At 46.8% G+C, this 15,309-nt stretch overlaps 1 protein-coding gene across 2 annotated transcripts; it reads right to left on the reverse strand.

Moving 5' to 3' along the window:
- Nucleotides 1–444: 444 nt before the first annotated feature.
- LOC119399758 (sodium-dependent glucose transporter 1A) lies at nt 445–15,045 on the reverse strand. Of its 2 annotated transcripts, XM_037666594.2 has the most exons (4): nt 14,560–15,045; nt 11,649–11,775; nt 7,371–7,529; nt 445–1,549 (listed from the first exon to the last, which is right to left on the reverse strand). In XM_037666594.2, exons 1-4 carry the CDS (start codon nt 14,629–14,631, stop codon nt 480–482), a joined length of 1,428 nt encoding a protein of 475 aa, XP_037522522.1. In that variant the 5' UTR covers nt 14,632–15,045; the 3' UTR covers nt 445–479. The 2 variants fall into 2 exon arrangements, with proteins under 2 accessions (XP_037522522.1, XP_037522523.1); XM_037666595.2 differs by lacking the exon at nt 11,649–11,775.
- Between the last annotated feature and the right edge of the window lie 264 nt (nt 15,046–15,309).

Below are 15,309 nucleotides of genomic sequence, written 5' to 3' on the forward strand. Positions count from 1 at the left end.
TGGTCCAGCAGTTTCAATATGTTCTTCCTGAACCCTCATCGGCCCTCTGGTATAGTTACTTCAATATCGTGGTGCTGAAAAAAAAACTGACTGGAAATTAGAACGTAGCGTAGTGTCGCTCGTTTGGTTTTAGCGCGGAATATTTACAGAATGACACCTGAGGAAGGAATGACGGACACATGCACTGTACCGAAAAAAAGCACCGCGCTTTCGCCAGATGCCGTGTATTACCAACAGGACGGACCAGGGACGTAGCCAGAAACATGTTTCGGGGCGGGGGAGGAGGAGGGGGTGTTGCGTTTCAACCACTCCTTATGTACGTTTGCGCGTAAGTTTTTTTGTGTGCACGTATATACACAAGAAAAATTCAAAGTTTTCGGGAGGAGGAGGGGGGTAGAATCCATCCAACCCTTCCCCCCCCCTGGCTACGCCAGTGGGACCGACCCAACGCCTTGCTAAGTAGTGCAGCACTTAGGCACTCAAAAAGAAACTGGAGGAGAAGGCACATCCCCTGGAGTGTCCCCGTCGGTTGCATTAATGAGGAGCGCTCGGCTCTCATCGTATCGCGTCGTTATTCTAACGTAAACGCACACGGTGACGAAGAAAGCAGCACACAGCGAAGCGGCCGCGAGGCACACGTATAGAAATACATCGGGTCGGCTCTCGATGAACTGTCCAACGAAGAGAGGCGGAGTCATGGATCCGAGGCAACCCATAACAATAACCAACGACATCATCTTGTTGGTGATGGTGATGTACTTGGCAGTCCACGCCGTGACTCCCGCGTTCAGCGGTCCCTGGGCAAAGCCAGCGAGGGCGCTACCAGCCCACAGCACCGCGGGTATGCTGGAACCCCAAGTGGCTAGCATAACCTCCGTTGGAAGCAGGACGACGTGCGACGCGGCAATCAACCAGAACACGGGCACCTTGATCGTGAACAGGACTCCCGTCAGGCGACCGGCGGAAAAACAGAAGAAAAACACCGCGACCACGCGGGACGCTGCGTCCTTCGAGAATCGTAGCGCACCCTTGACGGCGAACGGCGCGAACATCTCGGAGGACGTGCATTCCAGCGTAACATATATGAATGAATAGACGCAGAGGAACGTTAGCATTATGCGGGTGAACCGGACGTCGTTCGCCGATCGGTCTGTTGCGCTAGTGTTGCTCGTCGGGTCTTCGGGCTTGAAGTCGGACCTGTCCACAAAGTAAAGCACGACCATGGATATCACCAGCAGTACGTTCAAGGCGCTGGCGATCGCGAAAGCGTAGTGAACCTGACTCTTTCCCGAACCGCGCTCGTCGACACGTTCAAGTTCCAGCATTTCATCGGAGAGCTCGCTACCGTGGCTCGAAGTCAGGTAAATCTGTTCGGCTATTCTGATAGTGTGGTTCGGCGTGCCGCTCGAGTTGCCTCCAGGGACGGGTGAGAGGAACGGCCTGGCGATGAACGGTGCGACGAGACCGCCGATGCCGAACGCCAGGTGGAACGCCTGCAGGGCTGGGCTGCTGTTATCGGGCCACATCCTTATGTTCCACACGTTGGCGCCTGCGTGCATGACGTAACATCAAAGGTGAACGTCAGATATATGTCAGGCCGAAAGAGGCGTGTGACTGAACGAGAAATCGAACCAATTGAATCCAACAGACTAAGCCAAGGAAATTATACTTGTTTTTGTAAACTTTCGTGTTGAGTGGACACTTTTTTGTACTGAAGAACTGGGACTAGGTGCGCCAGTGTTCTACTATGCGCATTTGGATAGTTTTGTGTTTGTTTTCTACTATGCGACGGCAACTACTGTGCAAGAGAAGAGTAGCCGGCACGACGCACTGGCATCAATCGCTCCTTATATACATTTCGTAAGAAAAGCAAGAGGGGACATTATCTGTTTTCTTTAAATGTAGTGTATTAATTCTTACGTAGATTGAAATGAAATAAAGTGAATGAGAAACCGCCCTTTCTATAGGTGGGTTCCGAACCCACAACCTTCAAATTACGCGTCCGATGCTATACCAAATGAAGTACGACGGAAGAACATCGGACGCGTAACTCGAAGGTTGTGGTTTCGAACCCCACCGACGGCAGGGGTGATTTTTCGCCCGCTTTAATGCATTTCAATTTACGTCATAATTACTACACTACAGTTGAGGACAACAATTAATGTCCCCTATTCTTTCCGTGACCTAATTGTCCGTTGAATTCAATTGGTTGTGTTTAACAAAGAAACGAGCCCATCAAAAAAAATTGGCCGCGTATCTGCGTGCTTCGCTGCAAATGTCGTCTAAAGACGATAGAAGAGGCGCTGCGTGAGATATGGACGCCATCTGGCAATACGTCGGGAAACATGAGTGCTGTGTTGCGGGCTGGTAGTCCCGGCGCAGCAGCAGGCGAAGACCGGCGGTGACCAACGCGACCGGCGGGGACGCCGGCCAGCCCGAACACGCAGTTCGGCTCAAAAAGCGCCGAAGGAGAAGAAACGTCCGCACTCAACGAGTACTCTCCACACACTCTTTTATTTACACGTCTCCTGGGTAAAACAGGCAAAACAGGAATGCCAGAGCGGCGCCCTCTGACATTCGTACAGTGCAATACTGAACCGAAACCGAAACACAACAATGTGCTTGTGCAGAGTGCACAGAGGAAGGCAAGTTTGAGCGCAGTCGCATTTTCAGCGCAGCTTAAGAAACTAGGGTCTTTAGAATTACGTATCTATGTATTTTCTATTAAGAAACACCCCCCCCCCCCACTTAACACTTATACCTAGTGATGTTGCGCCTCAGGTATGCGTAATATTTACTTTTTGATCCACACCGTTCACAAGCATGAACAGCCGTACCAGTTCAAGATGGGTGGGCGGTAAGCAAGTGGTTCAACTTTGGCCGGCTGGCTGAATCGGGTGACAGACAGACAAACAGAAAGACAGACAGACAGACCGACCAAAATTTTTGCATTTAAAGGGCCCCTCACCAGGTTTGACAATTTTGAGCTAACGAGCGCAATGCATACACTGGGCGTTCACGATCACGTCTGCCAAAATTTGCAACCCTACGCGCCGCGGAAATGGGTCAAATTTTAAGGTGAACGCTGCTTGCCCTTCCTCTCGCGGGCGCGCGCTTTAGAGAATGAGGGGATGACGTACATGAGAAAATGGCCCTACGTAGATGGTAGTGCTGTGACGTCGCTCCTCTACGTAGACGACTGTGCTCTGACGTCGCCAACAGTAGCACGTGGCGCTGCTATAATTATTTGACACAACATGTGTAGTTTGTGTAATTTGTTGCTTGAATAGATTAATAAAACTTCAGAGAAATAATGAGACACACAAGGGGAATGTGTGCGCCTTTCTCATTTTTTTTTTTTTTCGTGAACTGCAACGAGATGCGGGGCTAATGTGTCTCACTTCCCATGCGTTCGTGTCCCCGCGGTTAGCGCATCGAGCAGACGCCAGCCCTGGAAACGAAAGTAATGTTCTGTCGCGTTCGAGCGCTCATTATGCTCGTTTATTCTACCGCGTCCAAGTAAACGTTAATGCGGCACTGGCTCATGATACCGCCACTCTCGTGCCCGTACAAATGTCTCCACTTTCATGCCCGTCCCGCAGAAACAGGCAGTACACACCAGAGAACGCCGACAAAACGCCCATGGGCCATGGCAGCTACATAAAAAAAAAAGTTAGCGGCCGTGCAACGCCGCTCGCGTGCTCGGGATGGCTCGGGCACGTCATGCGCACGTGACCATGCATGCGCATGACGTGTTCATGCGTATGTGTCAAGTGAAGAGGGCAGGAAAGGGATTTGGCTTGCGAAGGCTACACGGGGCGAGTGGCAAGGGTTTGAAACTCGCCTCCTCGCATCACGGTTTCGCGCCGCTACAAATTTTAGGGGCGAAGCTCCTTAAGGCGGCACCCGTTCGTCCCTCGTAGTAGTGCGTAACCAGTCGTAACGCTAGTACCAGATCTTGACCTCCAAGGTGGTGCCGGTGGGAGATTTTTCCTGTGCGTTGTTGAACAATAAAAAATTCGCAGCGTGCGCGTTAACTAAAAGCCGAATTCTTCTGTCTCTCATTCCCCATTAGCAGCCATTGGCATGTTCCAGTAGGAAACGTTAGTAGAAGTAGAAGTGTAAGTGTTAGCTAAAAGCCGACTTCTTCTGTCTCTCATTCCCATTAGCAGCCATTGTTTGCCTCCAAGGTTGTGCCTGGTGAGATTTCTCCTGTGCGTGATTAAACAATAAAAATTTTGTTCAAAACGACGTTGATTGATGAAATAAACCAACGAAGGACGCCAGATGTTTTCTAAAAGCGAAACGAAAGAATGCCAGATGTTTCTAAAGCAAAACGAAAAGACACCAGCTGCTTAACGAAAGACGCCAGATGTTTTCTAAAGCAATGGTTTTCTAAACAATGAAAATTCACAGCGTGCATGTAAAATTAATGTCAGCTGCAAGTCGTCATAAGTCTCATAGAACCTTTAGTATAAATGCGCCCGATCTCACGTCGGTGATGATGTACTGGGCAGAATTCACGGAAGATTCACGGTTTACCGATGAACCTCCGCAGCTTCGCCCACTCACCATCATTCACTCCGTGGATATGCTGTGATTTTTTTTTTCTTTTTCTCAGCTCGTAATGAACCGATTTAAAAAATTCTTGCGGCATACCGCTCTTCATTCGGCATACAACAACTTCCAGCGTCTAACTAAAATTTGCTATGTGGCCTGGTGAGGGTCCCTTTAAGTTCCCCAAGAAAGACTACCGTCTTTAAAAATGTACGTGCAGTTGCACTCAACGTGAGACCTATAGGAAGTGCGGAGCAATGTTTCGCCTCTCCTTCAGCGACGCTCGAGTTCACGGACAAGCACGCGTCGGCGTTCTAAACGTTCAGCCTGCTCGGCGTCCGTGGCGGGAAAGGAACGTGCCGAAACGGATCTCAAAGGCCACATGGAAAGAAGCGCGTGTGCGAGATCTGCTTCAGCAGGTGCTGCAACAATTACATCTACTGACAATCTTTCAGTGAACTCAACTAGCATTCATTAATTAGCCTGAGAGTAATTTTAGCCTTACCTTAAGTAAAATTATGCTGGGATATCATATGTATCCAATATAACTCTTGATGCAGAACCATCGATTTTGATCTTTTAGAAGACGTTTTATGAATATTCGGAAAACCAGAAGTAAATGCTCAACCGGAAGTGCTTGAAAGAAAAAAAATCACAGCATATCCACGGAGTGAATGATGATGAGTGGGCGAAGCTGCGGAGGTTCATCGGTAAACCGTGAATCTTCGGTGAATTCTGCCCAGTACATCATCACCGACGTGAGATCGGGCGCGTTTATACTAAAGGTTCGATGAGTTATGACGACTTGCAGCTCACTTTAATTTTACATGTACGCTGTGAATTTTCATTGTTTAGAAAACCATTGCTTTAGAAAACCATTGCTTTAGAAAACATCTGGCGTCTTTCGTTAAGCAGCTGGCGTCTTTTCGTTTTGCTTTAGAAACATCTGGCGTTCTTTCGTTTTGCTTTTACAAAACATCTGGCGTCTTTCGTTGGTTTATTTCATCAATCAACGGCGTTTTGAACAAAATTTTTATTGTTTAATCACGCACAGGAGAAATCTCACCAGGCACTACGTTGGAGGTAAACAATGGCTGCTAATGGGAATGAGAGACAGAAGAAGTCGGCTTTTAGCTAACACTTACACTTCTACTTCTACTAACGTTTCCTACTGGAACATGCCAATGGCTGCTAATCGGGAATGAGAGACAGAAGAATTCGGCTTTTAGTTAACGCGCACGCTGCGAATTTTTTATTGTTCAACAACGCACAGGAAAAATCTCCCACCGGCACCACCTTGGAGGTCAAGATCTGGTACTAGCGTTACGACTGGTTACGCACTACGACTACGAGGGACGAACGGGTGCCACTTTAAGGAGCTTCGCCCCTAAAAAGTAGTTTCTCGGTACAAAGCTTAAAACAAAGGTTCCGTAGATGGAGCCGATATATTCCGGGGATTCCCCGTTTACGCCACATAAAACAACCGCAAGAATCGCTATGGCTGTGCGTTTTGTTCCCCACAATACACTTCGTAAATAAATGTGACTTCGATAAGCATTTTAGTATTTGCTTACGAGATTCTGTCCACAGCACGCGTCTTTTAAGCTTTCACATCTGAAGCGAACAGCCAGGAATGGATGAATGCGCAGTTATCCCTAGTCATAGTATTTGTCGTAGAGACCTAACATTGGCACATTCGGCAAGATCTTGACACGGCCGCTCGATAAAAGTATCGAGCGGCCGTGAACTTGCAATGACGCAATTTCGCGATACCACAGCTGGCGCATAAGCTATGGCCACCTTCGGCTGACGGCACTGGTGGCTTTCTTTAAATGTGTAAGATTTATATGCTGATTCAGCAAGAAAACTGGGTGTTCGTCACATCCGACAATCGCCGCTATAAAAAAATACATGTATAAAATGAAATAAATTTTCTTGCTATTGCCGGGGTTTCAACTGAGGCATTTCCGGGAAAAAAACGCATTTGACTGGCTGCGCCACCATATTGCCATACGCGCTCCTTTCTTTCTATTTTTTTATATTACGGGCCTATTACACGTGTAACTACTGCCTTGCGCAAGTCGTGCCCAAATGACTGGGAACCTTCCACGTTATTTTACAACCTTCCAATAAGATTGCGCGTACAACGCGAACATTAGAGTTTATTCTGGAATTTAGGCGGTCACCCCAGATAACGCTGGACTCCTTCGATGGCGCATGTATAAATGACCATGCACTGTACCGCTTGACAGGTCACTCGACAGCCGAAGCTGTTCTCGCTGCTATCAGAGTACAGCTTGAATTGCTTGTACTTTCACCCTTTCATTTTCTGGGCGCAAGTTCGCCCATATAAATAGTTTCGTCTTGAACACACACCGACTACTGCCTTCGTGAACCTCACGACCACGTGAAAACACACAACCGGAGTTTGAAATGCCGAAACGAGACACGTAAGGATTACCTAGTGGGTTTAAAGGCTAGAATGATACCGTACCTTTTTGTAGCTAGGATTTCTGCGGCAGCCAGATTGTCGACTTGTTAGAGCCGATGTTTATATTCACTGTTACAAAGAATATCGGATATAAGAAACTTATTTATGGTCCCGATGCCACTTCGTTATGGCGAGGTTTGACTGCACGACGCTCCGAAACCTTATCACATCCTTCTTCGTGTCGCGGTCGGGCGAGGTCTCAAAGACATTTCTATCAGCAGCATCTAGGCCTAACATTACAGTTTGCTCGCCTAAAAATTGTCTGTCTCGCTACGTTTGTAACTGCGTTATCAAGAAAACTGAGAAGCTGTTGCGTGCTTACCTGTGGCGAATGCACCCAAGCTGAGACCTTCGAAGAACACCATGCCATGTGCGACTGCCAAATATCCGCTCAGTGGAATCATGAGCACTGTGAATGAGCTCAATGTCATGGTCAGGATGGATACAATTTGCGTGTTGAAGGTGTCGTACAGCTTCCCACCTGCGTATTCAGCGAAGAGAGAATGAACTTTAATGAAAGCGATGGCTCAGTAACCTAAGCAGGGGTAAGATTCAATGGCGGGAATCATAAAAGAAACAAACAAATATAAAAAAACCAAACGTTCACAATCTGCCGGTCCAGCCGGCCTTGCGCGCACCAGCTCCCATAAAGAGTTGGCGCGCGAGGACCACGCCTGAGGCGGCGTGGTCCTTGCCTTCAATAATGATTATAAACTTTATTGCATGGAGAGACTCCGTGGTTAATCCCGGGTGGAGCCCTCTTCTAGAACCCCACTGGCCGCGGCGGCTCGCCGGGCCTGGTCTAGGGTCACCAGTTGGCTCCTCAGTGCCAGCTCGGAAAGCCATGCCTCCCAACACCACGTTGTGAGTGCTAGTCGTCAGCGCACCAACCTAGATACTGCAAGGGCTGGCCGCTCTGTACATTGGTAAGTAATGTAAGCGTGGCGGTGTGGGGTACTGTCGCGTCCCTTGTGTTTGTTCCGTTCTGTCGCGAGACCCGGGCAGTCCCAAAATAGGTACCTGACGGCAAGACCGATGTAGCACGCACTGCACGTCACTGGTGGTGACGTCACATTCGGCTCCATCTCTTCCTCCTCCTCGTTGACCAGGCGTTGCCTCCTTGAAGCGGCATGCGCTCGCCACTAAGGCAGCTGGCCCATCTTCGGTTAGCGCTGTGCCCGTCCTGGCCCTGTAAATCCAGGATTTGCGCGCCCCGAGGAAGCCCCTTAGGCAAACGGTAGGCGTTTTGTGGTACTTTGGCCCCCAGCTCCGATTTTTCTTGGAGTTCGAGTCACTGGCGCTCCGACCGCGTGCATCACTCCGGCGCATTCAACCGGGTCTGTGGGATCCTCTCCGAGGACCGTCCACAGACGGCACGAAACCCACTCGCGGGGTCGTATTGAAAATCATTGAATATGAGATTTCCGGGCAAGCGAGATGGGGTTGTCAGTGGAGGGCCCCACTGGCCTTTGCTGCTCGCTGGGCTTGGTCGAGCAGAGATATCCCTATCTCTGCTAGCAAGTCAGATCTCCCACTGCCATCTTCGAGATGATGTCCTCAAGAGAGGAGAATTGATGTTGTGCGGCCGCGATTCGCCTTCCCACGTAATGTGGGCGAGAGTTGACCGTTCCCCACACCACGGACAGGTGGGCGCACATGCTGTTGGTTTCATGCGGTGTTTTCATCCCGTGTTAGGGTATACGTGTTGGTTTGTACTCGCCGCCATTCTCGCGCCTGTCCTCCGGCAAGATCCGGATTTTTGTCGTATTTTTGTCGTTCTCCTCTTTGGTTTTCGATGACGTCGCGTGGAGTTGGTTGGGTTTACTCGAGGGTTGCGACGGTGCTCGGATGATGATGCTTAGAGCTTTCTAAGCTATGTGAAGCGGCGCTGCCGCGCTTGCCCGGAACGCCCCTGCTGCAATGCTGCTCACGCGAACACCGCAAAGCCGAAGCGTATGTGTATACCTCGCGCGCTCATATGAGCCCCGTGCAGGTTCGTTTCTCGAGTTCTGAGTTTTTGCACACGGAGGCCATGAACCCCCAGGTCTCAGCCAAAGTGTGCAACCTTGAAATATTTTTTTGTAAGCGAGTGTTAACTCATTATCTGCTTCATTGACGTTCCTGTTAGCGACTGTACATCTGTTTCACTGTAACACCCCCCCCCCCCTCCCCTCTACGTAATGCCCGTCAAGGGTCTTTAGGGAATGTGAATAAACAGAAATATACAGCTTCACCGGAAAATGTGAGTCAAACTGAGCTGGTTTGTTCGAAACACCTCACTTGCGACGAGTCCCTTCTCCCCTGTGAGTAGACCATTTATTTGTGGACAAATTAAATTTTGTGGACAAAAGACATACGCTGTCTTTTGAAAGAGCGGATTGTATACATTAGGGGCGGACATGAAATTGGCTCACGTTTGTTTTCGGCAGCAGCCTTAGTGTCACCGGTGCTCAATTTATGTGGCAGGAATGTTCTAGCTGACATACTTTTGTCCGCATGCAGTGTAGTAGTAAAACCTGACGTTGATTTATGATGGACCCAGATAATGCCTGCCTGCTTTTGTTTTCCGGTATAACCAGGCAATGTTGTGTTCTCATTCAACGCGGCGAGCAGGTCGACGAACTGTGCGGTGCACAATTCATCGACCTGCGCACAGCGCCGATGCTTTCCGACAGATGTGCGCGCAACTTAATTCTGATGCGATGGATTCGTTTTCAAGTGAAGCATTTATACTCACACAAATGAATTTGCTCACAATAATTCATCGCTTTTTCAAAACGCGGTTAATTGAGAGAAAGCGCAATTTGCCTCAACAAGTTATGCACTTGTCACGTTCTAATGATGCTATCATCATTCGCGAAAAGCTTGCTCTTAAGTGCGCATCTGATGCACACGTAAACGGCGTGTTCTTTATATTTCTCTCTCTCCGTACAATGGAAATTGGGCAATACAAAATTAAAATTTCAGACTTCCATAGTGCGCTCATAATAATAATGCCAGTAGTTTTACGTGCCAAAACCACGATATGATTATAAGGCACGCCGTAGGAATTTGGACCATCTGGTGATCTTTAACGTGCACTCTAGCATTTGGCCTCCATCGAAATGCGGCCGCCGCTGCCGGGATCGAGCCCGCGCACTTCGGGTCAGCAGGCGAGCACCGTACGTAACCACTCTACCAAACGAGGCGGACATTCCATTGCGTGAGAAAACGATTTAAGAGGAGTGCTGTCACAACTCAGAACGTCCCGCCGCGCACAAGAGCTTGCACCTTTCGGAGATGTGTCCTCCCCACGAACTTCATCGTTTGATAGAGGGGGTGTTTTACACAATATATATAACGAAAATATGTGTTTTCCCCAAATAGTGAAAGCCTTCAGCAAGTCCCCACCCACACATTCAAAAAATTCCTAGCTACGGGCCTGCTTCGAGCACTGCACATGTGACCAAAGCGCCAACATGCAACACTGCAGTCGGAAACAACGCGAGGAAAAGAACGAGTTATTGAAGGCGCCGGTTTTACGTGTGCGCAATGTGACTATTGCGGAATCGTAAGAATTCGCAGATGAGAGGGACTGAAAGTTGGAGGACACTGTTTTAACCCATCTGTTACATATTACAATATAATAAACGCACCAATCTTTCTTACGCTCCTTCACCTCTCGCCAATCGATTTCTTGGAAAATCTCTTGTTTTACCTCTCAGTATACATGATCAAGAAAGAGTAACACAACTCTGCGTTCATAAGTCATAAACTTAAGGTAATTCCTGAAGTCAAGAACGAAATATAAGTAGTTATCACACTGACGACGTATCTGCAGATTTTTAGAATGACTGAACTCCAATTGAAGGCAACGATATAGGCCGCGGAAATTGCTGGAAAACCTCTCAGGGCCACTCCCTTATATATAGAAATATATTCTGGTTAGGAGATGTTGGCGGCCTTTGGATGGCTCCGGCTACCATTTCCACATAGCATACAGCAAAATGAAACCCACATACAGGAAGAAAATACACAAAGTCGTGCTCAAGCTACAAATCAACGCATACAAAATCCAGTCAGGTAATACTCAGCTTGAATGTCGTCATAAGAAAAGGAACAAAGGAACACCAAAGGCCCAGTCACAAAAATAGAGCAAAATCGCACCAACGGTTAGTCACATATACATGTAATATGTTCACGCAAAGGCACGGGAAGGCAGGTACATATTTCTTGCCACTGATAGCATTATTCTACTTATTTTGTTAATGCGAACATCCATGTAGTCATAAGACTATACAGAGCATACCGTAACGTCGCGCCATGATATGAGAGCAAGAACTTGTCATGAAAACTTGCACGTAGGACACCAAGGGTGCGTAGGCCAACTATTATTAAATGACAATGACAAGAACGAATTCCTGTACGGCTGTTCTCGTCATCGCGTTACTAGAAAAATATTTCCCTGAGCTCTATAACCAAGTGGTCCACTACTCTCCCTCATTATATCATTATACCGTACGAACTATTGGATACATACATGATAAATTATCAGGCGTATATTTCATTTTTCTATATTTTTAAGGAGGAAAGGTAATCCTGCTTGAGTGCTCGCACTTACCGAGTAGAGAACCCAAAAGGCTGCCGATACCACGCGTAGTGATGAGAAATGAGACGCTTGAGATGCTGGCATCGTAGATTTCCGCAAGGTCCAGTAGAGCAACGCCGGTAAGCGCGGCAATCAGGCCCTACGCAAGAGGCAGTCACCAAACAAACTTGGATCAGAAGCAGCGTATATAATTGTTTGGTGTATTTCTTAATGTAGTAAAAAAATTATGCATGTTGACCACCATTTCGCAGGAATCGTTCGTAACACAAAAGTGAAACGTGTCTTCATAGAGGTACAGGTGCAGCTTTACTCGACGCCAACAAATAGAATTTGCACAGTGCGTATTCTTCAAAACGTTAAAAGATAATAGGTCTAAGATATACCCTTTCCTAACACCGGAGGTTGATTCACAAGAGAACAGTACGTAGCAATGACGCGAATGTAATTTAACCGAGAGGATAATCATATGTTTCATCTGCGTGCACAGGTCGGAACTGACACCTTAAGTCAAGAGTTTATGAATAAGAAGCTGATCAGGTAAACGTGAAGAATGCTGGGTTTGTGAGCTGGGGCGAGGTGTTTAATCTTACGTCAATGCACATGACGAGAGAAGAAATATAAGAGGGGATAAAAAAAAGAAGAATCTTTCAACGAATCAAGCCCAGATGGTCGACAAACGATCAAAGAATGTCTACAAGACGTTACCAGGCTTTGAGAGGTCTAATTATATGGAACAACGGATCCCGCAGAATCAACAAAATAAACTAGGGTAGCTAACACAAAAATGCTATCGAAACCATGTTGGAATATGACCATCTTATGTCGAAACAAAAATGAAATGGGCTCCGTGGTGGTACAGTGGGTGCAGTGCTTGGCTGCTGACACGAAAGACACGGGTTCGATCCCGGCTGCGGCGGTCGCAGTTCGATGGATGCGAAATCTAAAGGCCCGCGTACTTGGACGTAGATGACCGTTTAAGGAAACCCAGGTGGTTCAAGTTTCCAGAGCACTGCATTACGCTGTGCCTCATAATCATATCGTGGTTTTGGCACGTCGAATTACTATTATTACTATTATTTAGAAATACCAAAGACCCGAGAACATAGCTATTTTTAAGAAGAATGGGACTGCAGGGACAAGAGACGATAATTTTTGACGTCACTCATACTGCCATTCTCGTGGACTAGCACAGCCGTCTCTTTCTTCCAAAAAGAATGAAATAACTTGGCACGCTTAAAAATATTTAAATTGTGCCTTAGCAGAGAAACAAAGATAGCCTTTTATAACAAAAGTTGGCAAACAATCGTAAGCAAGAAAATGCGTTGGTTTCAACTTATTTGCGGCCACCTCGATATCGTGTTCTGAAAAAACGTGAGATGTCCAACCGGTCACTAAAATTATACTTCCAGTCACCAGAGTCAGTAGCATCCGCCGTACTTAAGAGCGTTCAATGAAGGCATTAACAATACTGTCACCATTTCTACAAATGTCACGAGAAGAATGATAATCGACGTTAATTTCAGTCCACTCAGAGCTATAATATCTTACGCAAGTCCTGAAACGTTTATGGCTGCATTTTGCACACTGCTAAACAAACATAATGTCACTGTGCCTACACATTACATGTTTCACGCTAGTACCAATATTTTTAATTGCATTTTAGTCATTGCAGTAAACAAAACCGATGATTATGACGGGAAAGAAAGGAAACACAGGTACCGCAATGACTCGATGAACACCATAGACTTCGCATTAGCGAAATTGCTACTTCTGTGGTAACAAATCATTTGCGCTGGAGATATGATACTTTTCATGTTATTATGGTATAAGTTTGTAAGGAACGTAAATAAAAAATAAAAAATTACAAATAACATTATATTACGGATTACAAGGACGGCATGGTTCATCAACAAGGATACAAGCAGATTACAGACACTTTTCACTGTAACGTGTTCGTATATAAACAGGCTGCACACTACAACAGGTATAAGAACGTAGACAAAGATTATATAAACAGGCAGTACAGCGCTCACGCAATGAAAGGCGACATGAAAACTTTAGTAATAACAAGTGATACGCACAGACGTTCATATAACCACGTCATATCGCTACGAATCTGTTCACGAAAGGTGAAGTTTGCTCTTATTTTGGGTGTAAAATCCAATGCTACGTCGATCTGACACGAACTGTAGTCGGTGCAAATGAAAGTGCGAGCATCAGAGAGCCTTACACAATATCATTTCGCAGACCCTTATGACGCTACACTGCGCACACCAATATATGTGATAGATAGATAGATAGATAGATAGATAGATAGATAGATAGATAGATAGATAGATAGATAGATAGATAGATAGATAGATAGATAGATAGATAGATAGACAGACAGACAGACAGACAGACAGACAGACAGACAGACAGACAGACAGACAGACAGACAGACAGACAGACAGACAGACAGATAGATAGATAGATAGATAGATAGATAGATAGATAGATAGATAGATAGATAGATAGATAGACAGACAGACAGACAGACAGACAGACAGACAGACAGACAGACAGACAGACAGACAGACAGACAGACAGATAGATAGATAGATAGATAGATAGATAGATAGATAGATAGATAGATAGATAGATAGATAGATAGATAGATAGATAGATAGATAGATAGATAGATAGATAGATAGATTGCAATTTTATGGATGACTTGTCACTCTAGGTGTCGGGTGATGAGTATGGTCAAATATACACACAAATAATACATACCGTCACAAACACACACATTACGCAAAAGAGTCGTTCATAATGTTTCGTTCAGGTGTGCACTCCTTAAAAACACCAAAAGCGTTTTCATGTTGTGTATCGCACAGACACAGAGAGCGTCGGTAACTAGGGATATAAGGAACGCATATCTCACCATGCCAAAATTGCCCAGGGCCAAGTTGAAGGTCCGGCCTATGTTGAGCCATGATGGAGCTTGCGCGGGCATCAATGCGAAATTGACGGTCGCGTGCGCGCACGTGTACGTGGCAGCGAGGGAACTAAGGAGGTGAACGAGATGTGGGAGTGGGAGTGAACATAACTGTTAGCGAAGCTGTTACGAAAACCCTGCCAGAAATGTCTATCGCGTCTCGCTTTATACGCTGTGAAGATAAGATAAGCTAAACATAGCGTCCGCCTTCTCCGAGCAGCAAAACGAAAGGACTTTATGACGAACGGAATGATAGACAGGAATCGGAAGTTCTCATTTAATCTAAACGCAGTGGCCGCGGCTGCTACGGCAGAAGCCTTTACAGGGAGGCATGCAGCCCGCTACTGTGGACGAATTAGGTAACTCGTATTATCACAGACAGCACGGAGCGGCTCAGCGAAGAACAAAGAGCGGGAGTAGAAAGAACGATAACGCGACATGTTGGAGACTCGCCCGGTCCCGACAAGCGCACGAAGCGAGAGGGATATCGCGCATATCGCTAAGCGAGAAGACCACGGCCGTCTCCGCGCGTGCGAGCACAGAAACTCAATCCGTCTGGCGAAAGTTACCCTCCTCCGCCTGATGACGTCATGAGTCTCACAGACGAAAGAAATCAGCGCGTGATAAAAAACAAACGCCCTCCACTCCCTCTCGTTTCCTCTTGGCCGCCGACAATGACCTACGCGAACTTGTCGA

This window comes from Rhipicephalus sanguineus, chromosome 7, assembly GCF_013339695.2.
Source record: "Rhipicephalus sanguineus isolate Rsan-2018 chromosome 7, BIME_Rsan_1.4, whole genome shotgun sequence".
Lineage (NCBI taxonomy): Eukaryota > Metazoa > Arthropoda > Arachnida > Ixodida > Ixodidae > Rhipicephalus > Rhipicephalus sanguineus.